Below are 23,027 nucleotides of genomic sequence, written 5' to 3' on the forward strand. Positions count from 1 at the left end.
CAAATCCTCTCTCTTTGTAGTTAAGTCTTTGTACTCAAGACTCTCACTGCCATTGTCTGTACGAGCTGTGATGATAAAAAAAAAGGAAAGTTTTGTTTTTCATAATTAATCTTTATTTATTCTTCATCAACATTAACTTTGACCCCTTCTTAGTAATCCCCCTCAGATATCATACCGTTGTGCCAGTGCTTTTTCCTTTCTCTTCTTCAGCCACAGGGATAGGAAAAAGTTGCAGATGGCCATGCCCAGTGAATACGGTGACTGAGGCAATGTAACAGTTTTGTTTTTTTGTCAAAAAATAATGAACAAGCATTGAGATGTAAGTGGGAGCATTATTGTGATGCAATTTCTATGAGCTATCATTTTCTTAAAATTGTTTCATCCAAATGGCCCATAACTTACAGGTAGTATTCCTTATTGACTGTGCAACTATAAGGCAGGAACACATGATGCATTGCATTGCAATCAAAGAAAACAGTGAGAAGAACCTTCACATGTGATCAAAGGTGTCAATTTTTTTTCAGTCTTAGCTCTTCATTTAGTTTCCATTGGGACGATTGGCCTTTATTTAGACACCATTCCCATATACCCATGTTTTGTAATCTGGTATAACCTTCTTTAGAAGTTCTGGATCATTGTCGGTTTTGGTCGGAAATTGGTGAGTGATGTCTACACAACACTGTTTTTGGTCAAAATTCATCATTTTCAGAATGAATTTTGCTACTACACATTTCATGCTGAGCCAAAGGATATGCCAACATCAGCAGCAACATCTCTGTCACTGTCTTCGTCTCTTTCTCTCACTCTTCCTTACCAGTTTTAATTCCCTGCCACTTTCATTGTCTCTCTGTCTCACTGCCATTGTCTTTGTCCAGTTATTTTTCTCTCCCATTGCCACTGTCTCATTTTTCTCACTTAAAGTCTCCTGTTTTTCTCTTCAGCCACTGTTGTCTCCTCTTCACACACACATCGTTGGGGATGGTTTCTGTAGGGTTTTGACCCCTAGACTGGGAAACTTTAACAATGGAAATGGGGCTTGGAGGAAGTAGGCAAATTTTTTCACGTTGAAGTTCACTGGTCTGGGGATAAGGTGATCCAGACCCATTAAACCTAGATATGATCTCCACTCTATCTCTCTTTTTCATTTCCACTGTCTTATTTTGCTCCCACTGCTACTGCCTCCATCCATCTTTTTTTTTTCTTTTATCACCACTGTCACCCACTAACCATCACCTCTTTCTCTCTCCTACCATCAATGTCCCCTCTCTCTTTCTCTCCCACTGTCACTGTCTTCTCTCTCATCCACTGTCACTGTCTCTCTGCTACTCTCATTCAGCATGAAAAAGTGCAAATATGTTTGAATGCCAAAATTGTTGGTGATGAATGTGGAATGAGAAACTGAAGTTGCTGGTGCCCTGTTTCTTCACCAGTGTGTTTTAAAGAGGAGCATATTTACCTTTTTTGTGCCCTGGCAGAAACATTTTTCATCTGGTTCCCTGCTTTTCCTTGTTACAGTAGGGTATGCTACTTATATAAAACAAATTCTATAGATCACTAGTTTTGACTGTTCAGTTATGTACTTCAACACATTTATGTGCTTTGACAAGAACGAACCACAAATAAGTACTCACAATGTAAGGTTAACACAAAATTGTCTCCCATCCAACCTAAGTTCACTTTACACTACTTTAAGAAAAAATTCATAACATTTTTAGGCTACATTGCACTATACAAAAAAATTTGGTGTTTGTGCTTGCAAATCAAAGAATTTTTTTATTACAAAATACTTTCTTGCTGGGTGCTTATGCAGCCAGGTGGGGCACAATTGAATAATTTCCAGGTCAAGACAGCTTGCTTGCACCTGAAGTGTCCATTTTACGGAAATAGTGCATCATAAAGTTTTATTGGTTAAAAGATTGTGACTAAAAACATAGCTTGGTGACCTCTCACAACCCTTGTAATGACAGCAGAACCCTTGCCATGTGTCCACTACATCAGCTAAAACTACATTTGCACCTCAGACCAGCTATAATGCGTATATTTTATGTGCATAAGTATGTAACTTTGAATCTCTGAATATTAGTAGTGATAATCATATCAAAAAACATATCAGTGTTGCCCAAGATCATCATCTTATGAACATATGGTAAAAGTTTCAGTGGTCTGTCATGAATAGAAGTTACAGAAGTAGCCGTCCTTACTATTGGTACTTTTCATACCCAAAAATAATGTTTTTTGGGGTTTTCTCAGGAACTGCTCATTGACAAATGGTGCTTTCATAAGCTGTCTAAGATCCATCATAGACCACACCAAATTCAAAAGAACCAATTGATTTGCTCAATTTTCCTGGGCTGGAGGAAGTGTAACGTTTAGATGATTTTGGCTCTGTACTGTAGGATAGCTACCGTATGTCTGTTCTTCTTATAGATATACAAATAGTTGCTAGTCCAAGGGCTATCCAAAACACTTGATCCCTTATCTCTTTGATAAATAGAATGACCATCTTCACATGTGATTTTTTGGAACATGTTGGTACTACACACTGCCATGCACAGACCAATACACTGATGCTATCTTAAATAACAACTATTTACTTTCTTCACTTAAAACTTTCAGGCTGATAGGCCGTGGTTGATGTATTAAAACTCTCCCCTGACATTTTGTCTCTGACTGCGGGAGACATCCTCCGAGGTAAAATGGTGAACTGCAAAGAGAACTCAAGGAATCTGATTATATAGGCAGTGCAGAGGGTGCCACTGTCTGTCACGTGCCATCGGGTATGAGACTGTCTGTGGTAATGCCAACATTCTCGATTGAAAGTAATTGATCGTCATGTTTCTGGTGCAACACTGACATCCAAATTTTATCCAGTCTAACACTTTCCTCTTATGTTAAAATTATTATGGTGTTTATCTATCTCAATAGCCTCTCTATACGTGTGCGCATAATAATGTGAGGTTTTAGATATGACACTTTTCTCACAGAGTTTTATTTCATGATTACCTTCCTGGTAAACATGTTCTGCTATGGCTGATTTATCCATGTGACCCAAGTGCCAGTTCTTCTTATGTTGAACCAGACAGGTGTTCACATTGCTGTTTGTGGTACCGATATAAATCTGTCCACAACTACAAGGAATTTTATATATTACTGGTGTAGCCAAAGGATGTCATGCATTTTTTGCCAATCTTAAATATTCTTTTAGTTTCCTGGTGGGTTTGAAAATAGTTTCCACCCCATACGTACTTAACACTTTCCCAATGCTATCTGTGACCTTACTAATGAACGTAAGAAAGACCTTGCCGTGGGTGGCTGTGTTTGTCGTTGCTCTCGATTCTCTGCCTAGAGTGAAATGCACAATCTATCTCCTTACTAGAATAGCCATTCTTCACGAAAGTTGACCGTAGATGTTCAATCTCATCTTTTAAATAAGCAGGTTCACAAATTTTGTATGCCCTGTCTACCAAGGTTTTTATCACACCTCTTTTTTGTCTAGGGCCATGGTTTGAATCTTTATGCAATAAATTATTAGTATGTGTGGCCTTTCTATACATCTTATGGCCCAACGTTCCGTCCCATCGTTTAATCACAGATACATCCAGGGAATTGAATTGCCCATTAGTCTTTGTCTCCATAGTAAATTAGATTTTCAGATTAATTCTGTTTAGATGTATCAGGAAGGCATCCAATTCCTCTGCTTCATGTGTCCATACTACGAAAGTGTCATTGACGTAGCAATACCATGTGGCTGGTCTCTTACTGGCAGTTTGCAATGCCCGTTGTTCAAACATCTCCATTAACAAGTTAGCCACTGCAGGACAAAGTGGACTGCCCACAGCCACACCATCAATCTGTTCATAAAAGTCACTATTGTATTGAAAGTAGGTTGTGGTGAGGCAGTGTCAGAATAATGCCACAGTATCAGCAGGAAAAATATCTGTTATGCTTGAGAAAGCTTCATTTACTGGAATAATGGTAAATAATGACACAATATCAAAACTGATGAGGATATCACCTGGACCCACACTCATTTCCTTTAACTTGTCAATGAAATAAGTTGAATTTTTAATATGACTGTCAGTTCTACCAGCATAAGGTTGCAGCAGTGAGGCAAGGTGTCTAGCCAACTCATGGGTGGGATCGCCTATCGCACTGACAATTGGCCTCAATAGAACCTCAGGTTTATGCACATTGGATAATCCATAAAGTTCAGGTGGGTACACATCTGTTTCACAAAGCAGCTTCTTATCATTGGAGGAGAAAGAAGACTCTTTCACCAGTCAATTGGTCATTTCTAAAATCTTCATAGTTGGATCCTGAAGTTTTTTGTAATTGGAGGGAACTAAAATACCATTGACCTTTCCATGATAGTCCTCACTCTTCAATATGACGGTGGGTTTACCCTTGTCTGCAGTAAGAACAATAATGTTTTTATCAAAGGAAGGCACTGAGGGATATAAACACAGATAAAAACATTGCTGTTCTTACTGCAAATAAGAGTAATGCCACCATCATATTCAAGAGTGAGGACTATCATGGAAAGATCAATGATGTTTTGGTTCCCTCCAATTACAAAAAACTTCAGAAGAATCTGACTACAAAGATTTTAAAAATGACAAATCGACTGGTGAAAGAATCTTCATTCTCCTCATATGATAAGAAGCTGCTTTGTAAAACAGAAGCATACCCACCTAGACTTCATGTATTACCCAAAGTGCACAAAACCTGAAGTTCCATTGAGGCCAATTGTCAGCACTATAGGCGGTCCCATCCACAAGTTGGCAAGACACCTTGCCTCATTGCTGCAACCTTATGTTGGTAGAACTGACAGTCATATTAAAAATTCAACTCATTTCATTGACAAGTTTTGATATTGCATTGTTATTTACCATGATTCCGGAAAAATGAAGCTATCTCGTGCATAGTAGATATTTTTTCTACTGATACTGTGGCATTATTCTGACACTGCCTCACCACAACCTACTTTCACTACATAGTGACTTTTATGAACAGATTGACAGGGTGGCTAACTTGTTTATGAAGACGCATTGCAGACTGCCAGTAAGAGACCAGACAGAGGGTATCGCTATGTCGATGACACTTCCGTAGTATGGACACATGGAGCAGAGGAGTTGGATGCCTTCATGATACATCTAAACAGCATTAATCTGAAAATCCAATTTACTATGGTGACGGAAAGTAATGGGAAACTGAATTTCCTAGATGTGTCTGTGATTAAACAACAGGACACAATGTTGGGCCATAAGGTGTATAGAAAGGACACACATACTGATAATTTTTTTCATGAAGATTCAAACCACCACCCTAGATGAAAAAGAAGTGTGATAAAAACCTTGGTAGACAGGGTGTACAAAATTTGTGAACCAGTTTATTTAAAAGATGAGATTGAACATCTACGGTTGGCAGAGAATCAGGAACATGCTGTTGGCTGCCCATGGCAAGGTTTTTCTTCCATTCATTAGTAAGGTCACGGATTCCATTGGGAAAGTTTTAAGCACATACAGGGTGGAAACTATTTTCAGACCCACCAGGAAAATAAAATATTTAAGATCGGCGAAAGATGCACAACGTTCTTTGGCTACACCAGTAATATATAAAATTCCTTGTAGTTGTGGACAGGTTTATATCGGTACTACAAAGAGAAGTGTGAACACCCATCTGGTTCAACATAAGAGGAATTGCCACCTGGGTCACATGGATAAATCGGCCGTAGCAGAACATGTTTACCAGGAAGGTAATCATGAAATAAAATTCAGTAAGATGAGAGTCGTATCTGAAACCTCACATTATTATGAACACTTATTTTAACAGGAAAGAGGAAGGTGTTAAACTGGATAAAATTTGGATGTAAGTGTCGCACCTGAAACATGACAATCAATTACTTTCAATCGAGAATGTTGGCATTACTAGAGACAGTCCCATAGCCAATGCCACGTGATGGACAATGGCACCCTCTGCATGCCTATATAATCAGCACTTCCTTGAGTTCTCTTTGCCGTTCCCTGCTTTGCCTTGGAAGATGTCTCTCGCAGTTGCAGACAAAACGTCAGGGTCGAGTTTTATACATCGACCACGGCCTATCAGCCCGGACGTTTTAAGTGAAGACAATACTGGCCGTGAAAACCTACGTTGTATCATCAGCTGTTTATTTTCACTGTATATAACAAATACTCTTCTTTTAGGACATATTAGCATCCAGTGCTGTTGACAGCACTGTGCACAGCATGCTGTCTGTAATATGGAACATTCTATATATCTTTCATGATATTGTTATATGGGTAACACAAATGAAAAGGAAAAATAATATTTGGCCACATTCTGAAGTAGGTACCAGGCAATGGTTCTTTCATCTCGAGAATCGAACCTGATCATGCAGCATATTAGCTGTTATAGCTGTAATATCTGTTACAATCATCTAAACATTGCTAAAAATGATTAGCTGAATCTCTGTGGCTACTTTCCTTTTGCTGATTATAATTTACATCTTTAAAAAATGATAACAAGCTAGTAGGATAATGGATGCCACATATTGAAAACACTAACTTTTTTACAGCCAAGCTTTGTAAAATATTTTATTATTAATGATATGTGGTGGTGGTGGCGGTGGTGGTGGTGTGGTGGTGGTGGTGCTTTACAGGTGTTTCACACATGCCTCATGACAATTTAAAGTCCTAAATCTTACTCATAGAGCTCCATGACAAGTCAGTCAGCTACATATTACAGACATTTTGCATTTCTAGTATATTATGTAAAATCAGAGGTGATTTGCGTCTTGTTAAAAACTTTCTTCAGACTACGAATCACAATTGTGTATCTTAATCTTAACTTATGTGCTGACACTCAAATTTTATGTCAGCTGTAACCATATAAAAATGAAACTTCCTGGCAGATTAAAACTGTTTTAATCTGCCAGGAAGTTTCATATCAGCGCACACTCCACTGCAGAGTGAAAATCTCATTTTGCATATAAAAATGCATCATTCCTTCATTAACAATATGGCATCCTGCCGTAGATATGCTTGCCATATTTGGTACCCTTCATTATAGAATCTTGCAGTCCTGGGCTCTCTATGAGTGAGCATATGAGGTCTGTTCAAAAAATTCTGATACTTTGTCCACAACGTTTTTCTGTGCTTACGTTTTACATATTGTGTATGATCTCCTTTGAAATACTCTCCTCCACAGTCAATGCACTGCTCCCAACACCATTTCCACTTCCATAAGCAGTTTTGGTACAGACTCTTGCTGGATCGAGCGAAGTGCTGTCTGCAAATTTTCTTTTATCTCGTCTATCATTGCAAATCTTTGTCCTTTTAATGTGCTTTTCGAAAGTCTGTAGGTACCAGTTCTGGAGAGCACCACAGTGATTTTGTTTTCTGCGTAATAGTCACGCACCAGCAGGAACGAATGTGTGGGTGCATTATCATGATCCAAGACCCACAAATTGTCTCGCCACGTTTCAGGCCATTTCATTCTCACATTTTCTCGTAGGCATCGCAGCACGTACCAATAGTACCATCGATTAACAGTTTGTCTCTGTGGCACAAATTCATGATGAACTAATCCTTAAAAGTCAAAGAAAACTATCAGCATGGCTTTGATATTTGACCTGAACTGATGAGTTTTCTCTGGTCTTGGCAAACCTTTCTCAACCCATTGTGAAGACTGAACCTTGATCTCAACATCATCAACTACAGACCCATGTCTCATCACCAGTTGTGAGTCTCTTAAGGAACATCTTGTTCCCACTTGCATGATCCAAAAGCACTTCACTGATTACAAGGTGAAGATCTTTCTGGTCTTGACCCATGAGCTGTGGGATGAACCTTGCAGAAAAATGGTGCATTCCAAGATGCTATGTCAGGATTTAATGACATGATCCAACTGAAATGTTACATTCTTCTGCAATCTCTCAGGCAGTCAGTCTTTAATTGGCTTGCACAATATCATTGGCACTCCTAACATGAGCGTCATCAGTAGACATCGAAGGGTGTCCTAGAGGAAGGTCATCTTTAACCTCTGTCTGGCCATTTTTAAACCATGGCACCAAATGTGGCTTAAGCACTCATCACCATAGTCTTTCTGCATCATTTGGTGTATGTCTGTAAAGAGCTTTTTGAGTTTCACACAAAATTTAATGCAGATGAATTGCTCCTCTAACTCTGCCATCTCAAAATTCGTGAACTGTGCAACACAACATTCTACTCAGTACAGTGCTGAACAGTAGCTAACAGGCCTACAACAATGAAACTTCTGGAAGTTACACATTAAACACAGGCATGCGCAATGATGGCAACCGCATTTCACCCACCATTGGTGTGAATTACGAATGTCCTGGAATTTTTTTGAACAGACCTCATGTATTGCCCCAAGTTTCTCAAGAACTGTAACAATACTGACGTTTTTATGCTTCTTACATCTCCCATTTATATCTCATATTGTCATCAAATCAAAGCGAGTCCATTTGATAAATGATATATTAGGTGCAAGAGTGGTACCTTGTACAAGTGAACACTTCTTGTGTGTGTGTGTCCCTACCTTTTGCCCAAAGGCATGTTTCTACTCCTTCTAAGATTATATGCTGCTACAATTTTATTACACTCTCCCATATTTTTCAAAATTTAGTCCAAAAGTGGCAACAGTTTTGTGCACCAAAGAGAGGGGGGGAGAGAGAGAGAACCTAAAGAATCAAAAACTTGAATATTTTTATCAGCAAAAGAAAATTTATGTTACTGAAAGTACATATGTATTAGTATAATAGAGGGAAACATTCCACGTGGGAAAAATATATCTAAAAACAAAGATGATGTGACTTACCAAACGAAAGTGCTGGCAGGTTGATAGACACACAAACAAACACAAACATACACACAGAATTCAAGCTTTCGCAACAAACTGTTGCCTCATCAGGAAAGAGGGAAGGAGAGGAAAAGACGAAAGGATGTGGGTTTTAAAGGCAAGGGTAAGGAGTATACACTCGCGCGCACACACACACATATCCATCCACACATAAAAAGACACAAGCAGACATATTTAAATATGTCTGCTTGTGTCTTTATATGTGTGGGTGGATATGTGTGTGTGTGCGAGTGTATACCCGTCCTTTTTTCCCCCTAAGGTAAGTCTTTCCGCTCCCGGGATTGGAATGACTCCTTACCCTCTCCCTTAAAACCCACATCCTTTTGTCTTTCCCTCTCCTTCCCTCTTTCCTGATGAGGCAACAGTTTGTTGCGAAAGCTTGAATTTTGTGTGTATGTTTGTGTTTGTTTGTGTGTCTATCGACCTGCCAGCACTTTCGTTTGGTAAGTCACATCATCTTTGTTTTTAGATATACATATGTATTAGTTTTGAAATATCCATTTGGTTTCAGAAACTTGGCACATAGTTCTCAAAGTTTGAAAATATTACTTCTGCAGAACTTCATTTGAACTGCATAGGAGATGCAGCAAACAGTGTATGTCACTACCACACTGTGACATATTTGTTGGGCTTGTCAAAGGAAAAATACACACATAGATGTCCACTGTATATCAGAGTTCCATGCATCTGGATCACTTCAGTATATAATCCAACATAGGAAGAATTCTGCAGAAGACTGTGTCAATGCTTTAGGTATTGCAAAAGTCGGAGGGCACTGAGGCATTACTTTTTGCTAAATAATGACAGTGGAGTTAAAAAAAAATTCAAATGTAATGTTACCTTACAAAAGCTTCATTCAAGTTACCATTTCAACAGATTTCTGTTTTGGGCTTTCTTCCACATCATTAAAGTATGAATATTATCTCCATTAACTTCTGCTACCTGTTATTCCTACCTACCAAACTGGGCTATTCCCACCATAATACTGTAGATAGATGCAGCACACAGGCCTACTTGTGCTCTTAGACTCACTGAACACAGTATGTACCTGATCTGCATAGAAATCCCTTCATAGTTGTAGCTTTGCTTTTATTTGGGCTGTTTAAAGCTTGTATCATTCTATGAGTGACAGTATGACCAGATCAAATAATGAAAATTAAAAGCAGTAAATAAGTTATAACCTCTGATTGTGTATGGTAACTGTCTTATGAACCACATGTTAACCTCTTTATTGCTGTTATCAAAACTTTGCCAAAGTTAAATCTATGGTAGTTGGTATCTTTAGGGAGTAAGCACAAGGATTTATATACCATAGTTGTTTGTTTTTCCCTCTTGTGGGTGTGCCACCTGGGATGAGCATAATAAAGTTGAAGAAGGAAATTTGCTGCCTATGTTTGTTTGTCCTAGTCAGTTCATTTACCTGCTTCTCACATTATGTTGCTTTCTTTCTTTCATCTATGCACTTACCATGAATTTATTTTGAAAATGACAGTAAATATCTCCTGGAAAAACTCCTTTTAAGCTGCATTCATTCCTTGGACAATATGTACCATTTTCTGACAACAACAACAACAGCAATCCACTTCTTGTTAGTCATATAGTTATAAACTGGTGGCACAATATGCATTTTGTAACAGACTGGCTGCTGTCACACCTAGCTGTGAATAGCATGTTGATCAAAAGTCTCAGTATGACCTTTGTTTATCAATATTATGCTGCTTTTGATTAATATTTATCTACTTTAATAGTAGTGAAAAATTTTAGCGGTATTAATAGTTGCTATAACTAAAATTTCTTTCCAATTCAGATTCAGCATATATTTCCATCTGTAAAGATGTCTTGCTAGTCTTGATGAAATTTTCTTTCTTCATTTTAGGTGATCTTCAGCCAGAGCTCAGATCTCATGGAACGACAGTCCAGCATGGCATCCTCAACTGAAGAAGTTTCGGGTCCAAATAATGATCTGTCTGTGGGCTCACGTAGAGATGAAGGGGCCACTGATCAATTCAAAGTTTTTAAGGATTTTGATTTCCTGGAATATGAAAGTGAAAGTGTTGAAGTAAGTTTCACTATACAGGGAATGTTTCTTGTGTCACTGTAGATCAGCTGATGCCATTACTGACATTTCTTTATTTTTCAGGGTGAAAGTACAGATAATTTCAACTGGGGTGTCAGAAGAAGACCAGTGATTGATGGTGAAACAGAGAGAGACCATAGTCTTCAGCAGAGTATTAGTGACAGAACACCTGTACCCAGTAAAAAGATGGTATATTGAAAAGATTTCTGCCATATTTGGAATTGCTCTGTTTTATAACTTTAAACCTTAAGAAAAATCTGAATTTATTTCAGAGAGGAGTTGCTGAAGAATCATCAGATGATGAAGTTGGATCTGAATCTCCACTGGATGAAGTTGCTGTGGCACCTGAATTTGGAAATACAGCAGCAAGTGGCAGTGGTGCTTTTCCTCCAGGTTCACTTATTCTGCGCGAGCGTCGTGAACGTCATGATTCTGGAACTCGTTCAGATACTTCGTAAGTACCAAGAGAACAACACATCTAACTTGCCATAGATTATAATATTTTAAGTTTGAAAACTGTTAAAGTTCAGTTTGTATAATGATTAACATTATAGAGTACCATTTTATGTGCTAGGTGGCAGTCAAAAAATTTATAGTGTCCTTAAAAACTATGAAATGAAAGAAAAAAGTTAATTTTTGTGTTTGGCACAGTAAAGGTTACATATTTGTCATTAAATGATAAGCTGACACACCAGACATCACATCCAAAGCCACTAATTCATCAATATAGAAGTTCAGTATGGAGCCTTAATAAGGTTAAATCACGTGGTATGTTCCATCATGTATACCACTTGAAACAAGACAATGCAGAGTAACTAAGAGAAAATTCTAAAAAATGTTGCCAATTTTTATCTAGATTTGATAATTTTAGAGATAATGTTAGTGGAGTAATTTCAGTGATAAAAAATTCACCCATGTGCTATAGATTCCTTTAAGAAGGAGAACCTTCAAAGATGGGGTACAAGTCAAGCAAGGTATGCATTAAAAAAAAGACAAGGCAGTTGTAGAAATTTAACTTGTGTTCTGTATTAAAAATAAACTGTCAGTATACTGTGTAGTGTCAGTCACGCTTATGCCAGCTAATTTTAACCAAGTAAATTAGAAAGAATGCTACTACTTCGAAAAAGCTCCTGCCTCCTCAGTTGTGCTTGATAGCCACTGTTATCAGCTATTCATAACATCAGATTTACTTGTTTATGATAGTATTTTCCAAAGAAAGTAGTTACCTACATCTGTAAATACTGACTCCTATTTACAGTATTTTACTGTTTGTCGTGCAACATTCCAGTGAATATAACTATCGTCTGTAAACAGTGCTGCATAGCTTAAATGTATTTAAAGAAAGACTTCACAAACAATGAAAAACTTCTGTAGTGTGTATTTATTTATTTATTGACAGCTATTTTTGGTCACATGAGCACTTTCATGTCATGGATCCATCAGGTTAAAGTAAGTATGTTCTGAATACTAAGGTACTACTACTATATACTAAGGTATTAAATACATACATACTTCAAACCTGGTGGATCCAAGACTTGAAAGTGCTCATGTGACCAAAACTAGCTGTCAATAAATAAATAAATACACACTACAGAAGTTTTTCATTGTTTTGTGAAGTCTTTCTTTAAATACATTTAAGCTATGCAGCACTGCCGTAAAGGTATATGTGACTTGAAAATTGACAGACACTGATTGTTGATAGATAAATAAATACAAATCACAGCTGTGGTAGGTTTGTGATTCCATTATTTGAACATAACTATTTGTGTTGTTCAATGGTTTCTGGTGCAGAGTAGTTTTTGTGGGTGGCTATATGTTTCTGAAAAACCATTTATTTATGACAAACTTAACTTCCAATACTGGAAACCTAAACTGGAATAGGTATTAGATTGTTCCGGCATCAGAAAACTGAAGTGACTCACTGTAGAACACACAGTTATCATTCATTGTCTTCTTCTTCAGCAGCAGCACATCAGCAGCAGCCATTTGACATATGATGCTCATTAAAGACCACCTCCAGACACTTCCATATTTATGGCCTTCAGCTGTATGATTCTATGTTGCTCCTGCATGTTCCTGATGCTGCCTACTCGCCTGCATGTAGATCTCTGACTACTGGAACTCAGGAGAGAACTTCCTTGCTCCACTACCATCCACTTGCCTGGTGATCTTCCACCTATCTCCATTCTACTTTCATTACACTTCTAATTATGCATTCCACTCTTGTCTGTTCCCTGATCCATTTGATTATATTTCTGCATTCCTACTAATTCCAAACGAGCATTTCTCAATCTCTCACTAAGCAACCTTCAGTTTATGGCTGGTTTTCATGTTGCATGTCAGAACTCTTAATACACACTTGTTGTAAGCTTTCCTTTTGCTTAGTTTTGAAAAATGAATTTAGTTTACCAAAAGAACTCCAGGCCATTTTTACTCTTTTCTTTATTTACTTTACTGTTCATCCAGTTATTGTATTCGATTGCCTGTAACACAAAAAGACACCAGCTCTTTGTTTTTGTAGTTGCAGTTTTTATAGGTATAGTCTTAAGTCAGAAGACTGGTTTGATGCAGCTCGTCGTCCTAGTCTATCCTGTCCAAGACTCTTCATCTCTCCATGACTTTACTGCACACTACATACATTTGAACCTGCTTACTGTATTCAAGCCGTGGCCTCTCAATGCAGTTTCCCCAGCCCCGCCTCTCTTTCCCCCCAATATGTCATTCTTTTACCTTACTGACTGTTCCTTTTTGGCTCAAATTATGTCCCATCATCCGATCCCTTCTTTTACTCAAATTGAGCCACAAATTTCTTTTTTTCCTAATTTGATTCAGCACCTCCTTGTTTGTTATTCAATTCACTAATTTTCACCATTGTTCTGTAGCACTACATTTCAAAAGCTTCTATTCTCTTGTGGTTTGGACTGCTTATTGTCCATGTTTCACTTCTGTACATGGCTATTCTCCTTAGGAAAAAATATTTCGTAGCCCTTAAATTTATGTTTCAGTGTTAACTCTTTTTCTTGTTAGTGTCAGACTGAATTTCATACCATCTCTGCTTTAACCATCGTCATTTGTTTTGCTGCCAAAACAGCAACAATCTTCTACTTCTTTTAGCATCTCATTTCCCATCATAATTCCCTCAGCATCGTGTGCTTTAATTGGACTTCATTCCACCAAGTTTGTTTTACTTGTGTCGAAGTTCATCATACAACCTCTGTTCAAACTGTTTCTATTACTTCTTTGTTAATTTATACTTTTTTCAGTATGTTTGGGGTGTACTATTTTAAAGTTGATTTTCAGGTCTACTTTCTCAGTTCAGTTCTTGTGTTTATTATTGAAGTTTGTCTGAACTAGAGGCAAATAGTATCATCAGAAAAATGAAAGTGGTTTGATATATTCCATACAAACACATTCATTCTTAGTTTTCCCCACTAAAGAATCTGAGAACTCCCTCTAGAGCTGTTATGAACAGTTTTGGTGGTATGGAATCTCTTTTCTTTTATTTGTCTTTCTAACCTGCATTTCTCAAGTCTGTTAGAAGCTGTAGCATTGAAATATATATATTTTTCATTATATCAATATAATGGAAGGAAACATTCCACGTGGGAAAAATTATATATAAAAACAAAGATGAGGTGACTTACCGAACAAAAGCGCTGGCAGGTCAATAGACACACAAACAAACACAAACATACACACAAAATTCAAGCTTTCGCAACAAACTGTTGCCTCATCAGGAAAGAGGGAAGGAGAGGGGAAGACGAAAGGACATTTCATTATAACTAAATTACATGTCATTTTAAAAACATACAACTACCAAATATATAATATAACTTTAATTATATGGCTTGTGTCTGTATGTGTGGATGGATATGTGCGTGTGTGCGAGTGTATACCTGTCCTTTTTTCCCCCTAAGGTAAGTCTTTCCGCTCCCGGGATTGGAATGACTCCTTACCCTAAAACCCACTTCCTTTCGTCTTCCCCTCTCCTTCCCTCTTTCCTGATGAGGCAACAGTTTGTTGCGAAAGCTTGAATTTTGTGTGTATGTTTGTGTTTGTTTGTGTGTCTGTCGACCTGCCAGCGCTTTTGTTCGGTGAGTCACCTCATCTTTGTTTTTATATATATTTTTCATTATAGTAACATGTTGGATTAATGCTGTGTTTCTTAAGGGTTTTCAGTACAGATTTTGTTGAAACTGAGATATAAACTTTCTTAAAAATCCGTGCTTCCCAATACAAAGTTATATGCTTACTGCTGTATTCAAAAATTTGCTCATTGTTCTGTATCCATTTCTAAAGCCAGTTGATTCTTGATATTGATCAAAGTTTAATGTTTTCTACTGTGCAGTTGGTGATAAATTTAGTGAATATTGTGTATATTTCAGATGGAAGTGTGATGATAGGTCTATAGAGGTCTATAGAGTGTCTCATAATTAATGGCTTACACAACTACAGTTGAAAGTACATGATACTAAAAGCAGAATTCTAGTAAACAGGGTCTGCAAAATGCATAGCTTAAGAGCTATGAGCACTTCAACTGTAATACTGTGAAACAAATCTGTTCTGCAAGCTCTTTTCTTTCCATATTTTGAGAAGTGATATAGTATGGACCAAAACAACAACAAAATATCCAGTAAACATAGGCTGTAAAATACATGCCTTTAAAGCTATGAAGACTTGTTCATCTTTGCTAATGTAAGACACATCTCTTCTACTGAACAAGTGCTCACAGCCCTCAAGGTAACCATTTAACGGCCCTTGTTTACCAGACATTTTCACTTCTAGTATTGTATTGTAGTGCAACTTTATGTAAGTGGTTTTTTTTAGTGTTTCTAGGATTGGGTACCTTTATTCTTGGCAGGCTTGCATCGTTTAATTAAACAGTTGTTCATATACAACATTTCATTATAACTAAATTACATGTCATTTTAAAAACATACAACTACCAAATATATAATATAACTTTAATTATGTATTAAACCATAAGTTGTTACTGATATTCTCTTTAAATAATTTACAGTATTTATAACTAGTTCTTGTGTTTACCTAAAGAAGCCATCTGCTTGTAGAGTGTCTTCCATTGTGCATGGTTACTGTTCCCCTTGGATCTTAGACATAATGTCTGTTCAGATGCCTATGTAGAAAGTGTCCATAATGAAAGTTCAAGTTGCAAAATGCTGTAGAAAGAAAACCACTGTTAAGAATTATGTTAAATTTGAGCAGCTTATTATTGAAAGAGTGAAATGTCATGGAGCTAGAAAAAAAAATTAAGGACAATTTTACCAATAGGTGGAGTTGTAAGCATCTAAACGTAAATGGGGTCAGCTACAAATGGCAGATGAATCACAATACAATGGCTGCAGGACAAGTTGCACATTCCACTATCCTTACTGTTCAATGTGCATGACTGCAAGTTCAGTAGTCAACAGTAGTGGCACTGTTAGTTAGGTAACCCCATCCAACATGGAAAGCTTATACCACATTGGAGGGGAAAAAATAGTTTTGAATTGTCCTGAGGCCAAAAACTGCATAAAAAGCAAAACGGGTGCTTTTGTATGGATAGCAATGCAGAATGTTTTGTAGTATTTTATGCACTACGCTTGCAGGCGTGTCCTATGTTTGGACAATTCCCTGTGTACTGCATGTTTGTGCACCAGCACTCAATCCCTCCTGACATGTTGTGCCACAACTTTGACAGATGTCAGATCAATTTCTTTCCTCCCTCTGCCACATTGCACTTTGAAAGAACCTTCTTTTTTTTTAAATTTTGCAGTCATTTTCTCCAATCCCTTAGCAGACATCATCAGACGAATATCTTTTTTCATGTACTTTAGTGTCTAGAATGTCTGCAGGGCTACTGGGTCACAGTCATCATTCTTATAAAAGAGCATTTCCAGCAGCATGCAATTCTTCATGGAGACAGTCATGCTGGGCATTTTGGACACAGACAGAGGAACAACCATGTGCCACACATCTGTCTGATGCTTGCAGTGCCACTTGTTGGTCTTTTTTTCCTCTATGATGTTTCCCCCTGCATCAATAATATTTTGTTCTCTTTCTACTGCATTTTGAAACTGGAACTTGAAGTATTACTCGGTTCTTTCAATTTGACACCCATTATTGATTTTCCTACTCGGGTGGTAAAGGATAGCAGCTCACTGATAGATAACTTCTTTATAGACCAAGATAAGTTTAACCAGATAAATGCTCAGCCTGTTGAGAATGGTCTTTCTGATCATGGTGCACAGCTAGTAACAATATATGACATAGCTCCATTCAGCAATACTAAACAGTCCTCCAAAGTAGTACGTTCAGTCAACGATTTAACAATTGCAAATTTCATGGAAAGCCTACAGCAGTTAGACTGAGCTGCCTGCCCAAGAAAATAGTTAAATATACTCGTAAGAAACCTTGTAACAAACCATGGCTTACTAAGGGTATAAATATATCTTGTAACCGGAAAAGGGAAATGTATCTGACAGCAAGAAAGAGTAGTGACCCAGAAACTATCAAACATTATAAAAACTACTGTGTTATATTAAGAAAAGTTATTAAAAAATCCAGAAGTTTGTGTATCATGTCTGAAATCAGCAACTCTGATAATAAAATTAAAACAATTTGGAATATTATTAAAAGAGAAACAGGTCAACCAAGAGCACAGGAAGACAGTACTGCCATCAAATTGAATGAAAACTTTATGAACAAAAAGTCAGAAGTTGAAAATATTTTTTATAATCATTTTCTAAATGTTGTGGATATAGTAGGATCCAGGTGTTCATTAGAAGATGCTAGGCTGTTAATGGAAGAGGCCATACCTATGCAATTTGATACAATTGAAATCTCACCCACTTCTCCCTCTGAAATTAGGAAAATAATAAACTTGCTTAAAAGCAAAAACTCACATGGAATTGATGGCATTTCCAGCAAAATACTAAAAGCTTGTTCTCAACAGATAAGTAAGATTCGCAGCCACCTGCGTAATAGCTCTCTGGAACAGGGCATTTTCCCTGATAGACTGAAATATGCTATTGTTATACCTTTGCATAAAAAGGGGGATAGATCTGATGTCAACAATTACCGTCCAATCTCCCTTCTAACAGCTTTATCCAAAAATTTTGAGAAAGTAATCTATTCAAGAGTAGCTTCACATATCTGTAAAAATGAAGTACTAACAAAATGTCAGTTTGGTTTCCAGAAAGGTTTTTCAACAGAAAATGCCACATATGCTTTCACCAATCAAATTTTGAATGATCTGAATAACCGAACACCACCCATTGGGATTTTTTGTGATCTCTCAAAGGCTTTTGATTGTGTAAATCATGAAATTCTGCTAGACAAGCTCAAGTATTGTGGCATGAGTGGGACAGTGCACAAATGGTTTAATTTGTACCTAACTGGAAGAGTGCAGAAAGTTGAAATAAGCAGTTCTCATAATATGCAAAGATCAGCACATTCCTCAAACTGGGGAACTATCAAGAATGGGGTTCCACAAGGGTCAGTCCAGGGTCCTTTGTTGTTCTTAATATATATTAATGACTTGCCATTCTATATTCATGAAGAGGCAAAGTTAGTTCTCTTTGCTGATGATACAAGTATAGTAATCACACCTGACAAACAAGAATTAACTGATGAAATTGTCAATACTGTCTTTCAGAAAATTACTAAGTGGTTCCTTGTAAACGGACTCTCACTGAATTTTGATAAGACATAGTGCATACAGTTCCGTACAGTGAATGGTATGATGCCATTAATAAATATAGACCTTAATCAGAAGCATATAGCTAAGGTAGAATATTCCAAATTTTTAGGTGTGTCCATTGATGAGAGATTAAATTGGAAGACACACATTGATGATCTGCTGATACATTTGAGTTCAGCTACTTATGCAATAAGGGTCATTGCAAATTTTGGTGATAAACATCTTAGTAAATTAGCTTACTACGCCTATTTTCACTCATTGCTTTCATATGACATCATATTTTGGGGTAATTCATCACTGAGGAATAAAGTATTTATTGCACAAAAGCGTGTAATCAGAATAATAGCTGGAGTCCACCCAAGATCATCCTGCAGACATTTATTTAAGGATCTAGGGATACTCACAGTAGCTTCTCAGTATATATACTCTCTTATGAAATTTGTTATTAACAACCAAACCCAATTCAAAAGTAATAGCAGTGTGCATAACTACAATACTAGGAGAAAGGATTATCTTCACTATTCAAGATAAAATCTAACTTTGGCACGGAATGGGGTGAATTATACTGCCACTAAAGTCTTTGGTCACTTACCAAGTAGTATCAAAAGTCTGACAGATGACCAACAAGTATTTAAAAAGAAATTAAAAGAATTTCTGAATAACAACTCCTTCTACTCCATAGAGGCATTTTTAGATATAAATAAAGAAAAAAAAAAACAAAAAAATATTAAAAAAATAAAAAATAAAAACACAAAAATAAAAAAGTTGTTATATTAACTTAAGTATGTTGTTAAATTAACTTAATTATGTCATGTATTGGAAAATTTGACTTGTTCCACATCATTCCGAAATATCGTATTCATGATCCATGGAACTAGTATTAATCTAATCTAATTTAATCTAATCAACTGTGGACACTGCATATCAGGCATGTATCTCGTGCCAACTTCGAACATATTAACAAAAAAATTGCTATTGCAGTCACATCCCATCATGGTGATTACAAAAACACACTTTATAAAGAGTTTGATCATGATCTCCTTACCATAATAATAATTATTAAAATGTTACCAGATAGGGAATTTCCATCAAAATCTCATGTATGTATTTACTCTTTGTCATCTCTGGTGCCGCAAGTTTAATTTCCTATCCACAATACATGTCTCACTGAGTTACTTCAGCTAGATATTTGAATAATTATGTAAATAATTCAGGAGGGAAGGAGACCACTCACCAAATATCAGAATCTTTGAGTCATTAACAGGTACACACAAAAGAGAAGAGAAACTCGCTAGCTTTTGAAACAAATCCTTCGGCGAGCTAGAGTACAAATACTCACACAGCTGCATATTGGAATTGATATAACATAGAAGGAACCAGGAAAGTCAGAAACTATAAAAAACAGAGGAGTGAGTGATATTCCACTGACATGATCTGAAGTTGTACCTGTCAACAACTCAACACTTCTATTATATTTGGTAAATGGTCTCATCTATTCCTAAATTATTTACATTCTGCCACAACTTTTCTTACTATATTTAAGTTGTTGTTGTTGTTTGTTGTTGTAGTGGTCTTCAGTCCAGAGACTGGTTTGATGCAGCTCTCCATGCTATTCTATCCAATGCAAGCTTCTTCATCTCCAAGTAACTACTGCAACCTACATCCTTCTGAATCTGCTTAGTGTATTCATCGCTTGGTCTCCCTGTAAGATTTTTACCCTCCACGCTGCCCTCCAATACTAAAGTGGTGATCCCTTAATGCCTCAGAACATGTCCTACCAAACAACCCCTTCTTCTAGTCAAGTTGTGTCACAAATTCCTCTTCTCCACAATTCTGTTCAGTATCTCCTCATTAGTTACGTGATCTACCCATCTAATCTTCAGCATTCTTCTGTAGCACCACATTTCTCAAGCTTCTATTCTCTTCTTCTCTAAACTATTTATCATCTATGTTTCACTTCCATACATGGCTGCACTCCATACAAATACTTTCAGAAAAGACTTCCTGACGGTTAAATCTATACTTGATGTTAACAAATTTCTCTTCTTCAGAAACGCTTTCCTTGCTATAGCCAGTCTACATCTTATATCCTCTCTATTTTGACCATCATCAGTTATTTTGCTCCCAAATAGCAAAACTCATCTGCTACTTTAAGTGTCTCATTTTCTAATCTAGTTCCCTCAGCATCACTTGGTTTAATTCAACTACATTCCATTATCCTCGTTTTACGTTTGTTGATGTTCACTTTATATCCTCCTTCCAAGACATTGTCCATTCTGTTCAACTGCTCTTCCAAGTCATTTGCTTTCTCTGACAGAATTACGATGTCAGTTTAAGTTATTAACTTTTTAATTTTTATGAAACTCTAATCACAAAATTAAAATCATATTTTAAAAAAATGCTATATTTACATACATACATACTCTGCAAGAACAGTAAAGTACACAGAAGAGGGTACTTTGTATCATTGCTGGTCATTCCCTTTCCTGTATCACTTGAAAATGGAGCAAGGCAAAAAGATTACCTGTTTAGCTCTGCATGAGCCATAATCACAGTTATTTTGTCCTTACTCAAGATGAACATTGAAGACAGTAGCATTGTTTTGTGGTTTGTTGCAAGTGCTTGTTTTCCAAATCATATTTTTGTTTTTACGAAATGTGGCTGGAGGTCTCTTATCTTCTGCAGCTCTTGTCATTTTGAGGGCACCCCCCACCCCCCCCCCCACCCCCCCCCCCCTGCCCCCCTCCACCAACCACCACCTCCTCCTTTCATTTCTTGGAGCAAATCTAAATAGTACTGCAAGACATGGACAGAATCCTTGCAGTCAACATATAAATTCTTGTATTTATTAGCTAATCAACAATTCCAAGTTTTCAATTCTTCCTCTCATTCCTTAATCACTTTTTTCGAGTCTATATTTGAATAACATGTAAGATAGACTTTCCCTCTGTCAGTAAATATCCATCCAAATTTCAAAAGTATGAGAAATTTCTGAGAGATAAATAAGTAAAAAAATATATTATCATTTTTGTTTAATTATAGACACCAAACTATCATAACAGTGTGTTTCATTAAGGTATAACTGGTGTTGGAAACAGGGACCATTGACTAATTATGTCATCTTTGATAAAGAAGTGAGCAGTCATATCATGGATGTGAAAGTCCTTGAAGGGGAAAGTTTTGACATGGTTCACGGGCTACTTACTACCACTCCGAGAATCATCCCAACAGAAAAGTTGGAAACAAGGTGCATACTCTAGATAAAAGTTTGTGAATTAGAAAAACCTGAAAAATGGGAAGACTATAAAAAGTATCTGTTATCAGTCATCCGAAAACAGAGGAATGGACAAAATTCAAGTAAGTACTTGATGATGGCATTGCAGCAAAAACTGTGAGAAAAACTAGTCAGTACAGCAGAGAAAGAGGAGGAGATCCCTGGTGGTATTATTCTGATTGATCTGAAAATAACATGGCTATCTTTAGAGACCAAGCTCAAGAAAGTAGAGAGAGGCCTGAAACCAAGAGCAAAGAGAGTAATTAAGTCAGAAGAAGAATAGTGTTGGACAGTTTTTTCCGAGTAACGTGAGAAGACTGTATGAAGAACAAGAAACTGGTGTAAATAAATCTGAAAAATATAATGAATATATTTGACCAAATAAAATTTCTGGAGAAGCAAGACGGTTCCATCACGTGGTGTAATGAGAGCATATGATAAGAGATGAGGGAATATTTTGTACAAATGCACATTTTAATGGATATAACAGAGAAAGAAGCACGAAAGTCAGAAACTACGAAAAAGAGAAAGTAAGTGGCATGCCACTGACTTCATCTGAAATTGAAAAAGCCGGCCGCAGTGGCCGAGCGGTTCTAGGCACTTCAGTCGAGAACCACGTGACTGCTACGGTTGCAGGTTCGAATCCTGCCCCGGGCATGGATGTGTGTGATGTCCTTAGGTTAGTTAGGTTTAAGTAGTTCTAACTTCTAGGAGACTGATGACCTCAGATGTTAAGTCCCATAGTGCTCAGAGCCATTTGAAGCATTTGAAGTTGAAAATGCTTTGAAGAGAATTAGCAAAGGCAAATCACGATGCATACATGGAGTAAATGCAGATGATCAAAGCTGCTAGAATTCAAGGGCTCAACTGGCTGTACAAAGTAATAAACATCATTTGTAAAGAAGGAAAAAGTCCTGATCAACTGGACAACTACCCATCTTCAAAAAAAGGAATTGGACAGAACTGTGGCAACTGTAGAGGAATCACAGTTCTGCCCCACTGACATAAGTTTATGGAAGAAAATTTAATGCCATTTAAGAACAGCAGCTCAAAGAGGAACAGTATGGATTTAGAGATAACAGAACATCACATCTCAT

The 23,027-nt window shown here is 37.1% G+C and overlaps 1 protein-coding gene across 1 annotated transcript in view; it reads left to right on the forward strand.

Moving 5' to 3' along the window:
* The window catches only part of LOC124780415 (protein furry), a 1,170,709-nt gene that overhangs the window by 1,107,074 nt on the left and 40,608 nt on the right, over nt 1-23,027 (forward strand). Inside the window, exons 45-47 of the mRNA XM_047253778.1 lie at nt 10,757-10,939; nt 11,021-11,146; nt 11,230-11,411. Of these exons, the coding sequence (XP_047109734.1) occupies nt 10,757-10,939; nt 11,021-11,146; nt 11,230-11,411 (491 nt within the window). The remainder of the gene's footprint in view (nt 1-10,756; nt 10,940-11,020; nt 11,147-11,229; nt 11,412-23,027) is intronic.

The sequence above is a fragment of the Schistocerca piceifrons genome, chromosome 1 (genome assembly GCF_021461385.2).
Source record: "Schistocerca piceifrons isolate TAMUIC-IGC-003096 chromosome 1, iqSchPice1.1, whole genome shotgun sequence".
Lineage (NCBI taxonomy): Eukaryota > Metazoa > Arthropoda > Insecta > Orthoptera > Acrididae > Schistocerca > Schistocerca piceifrons.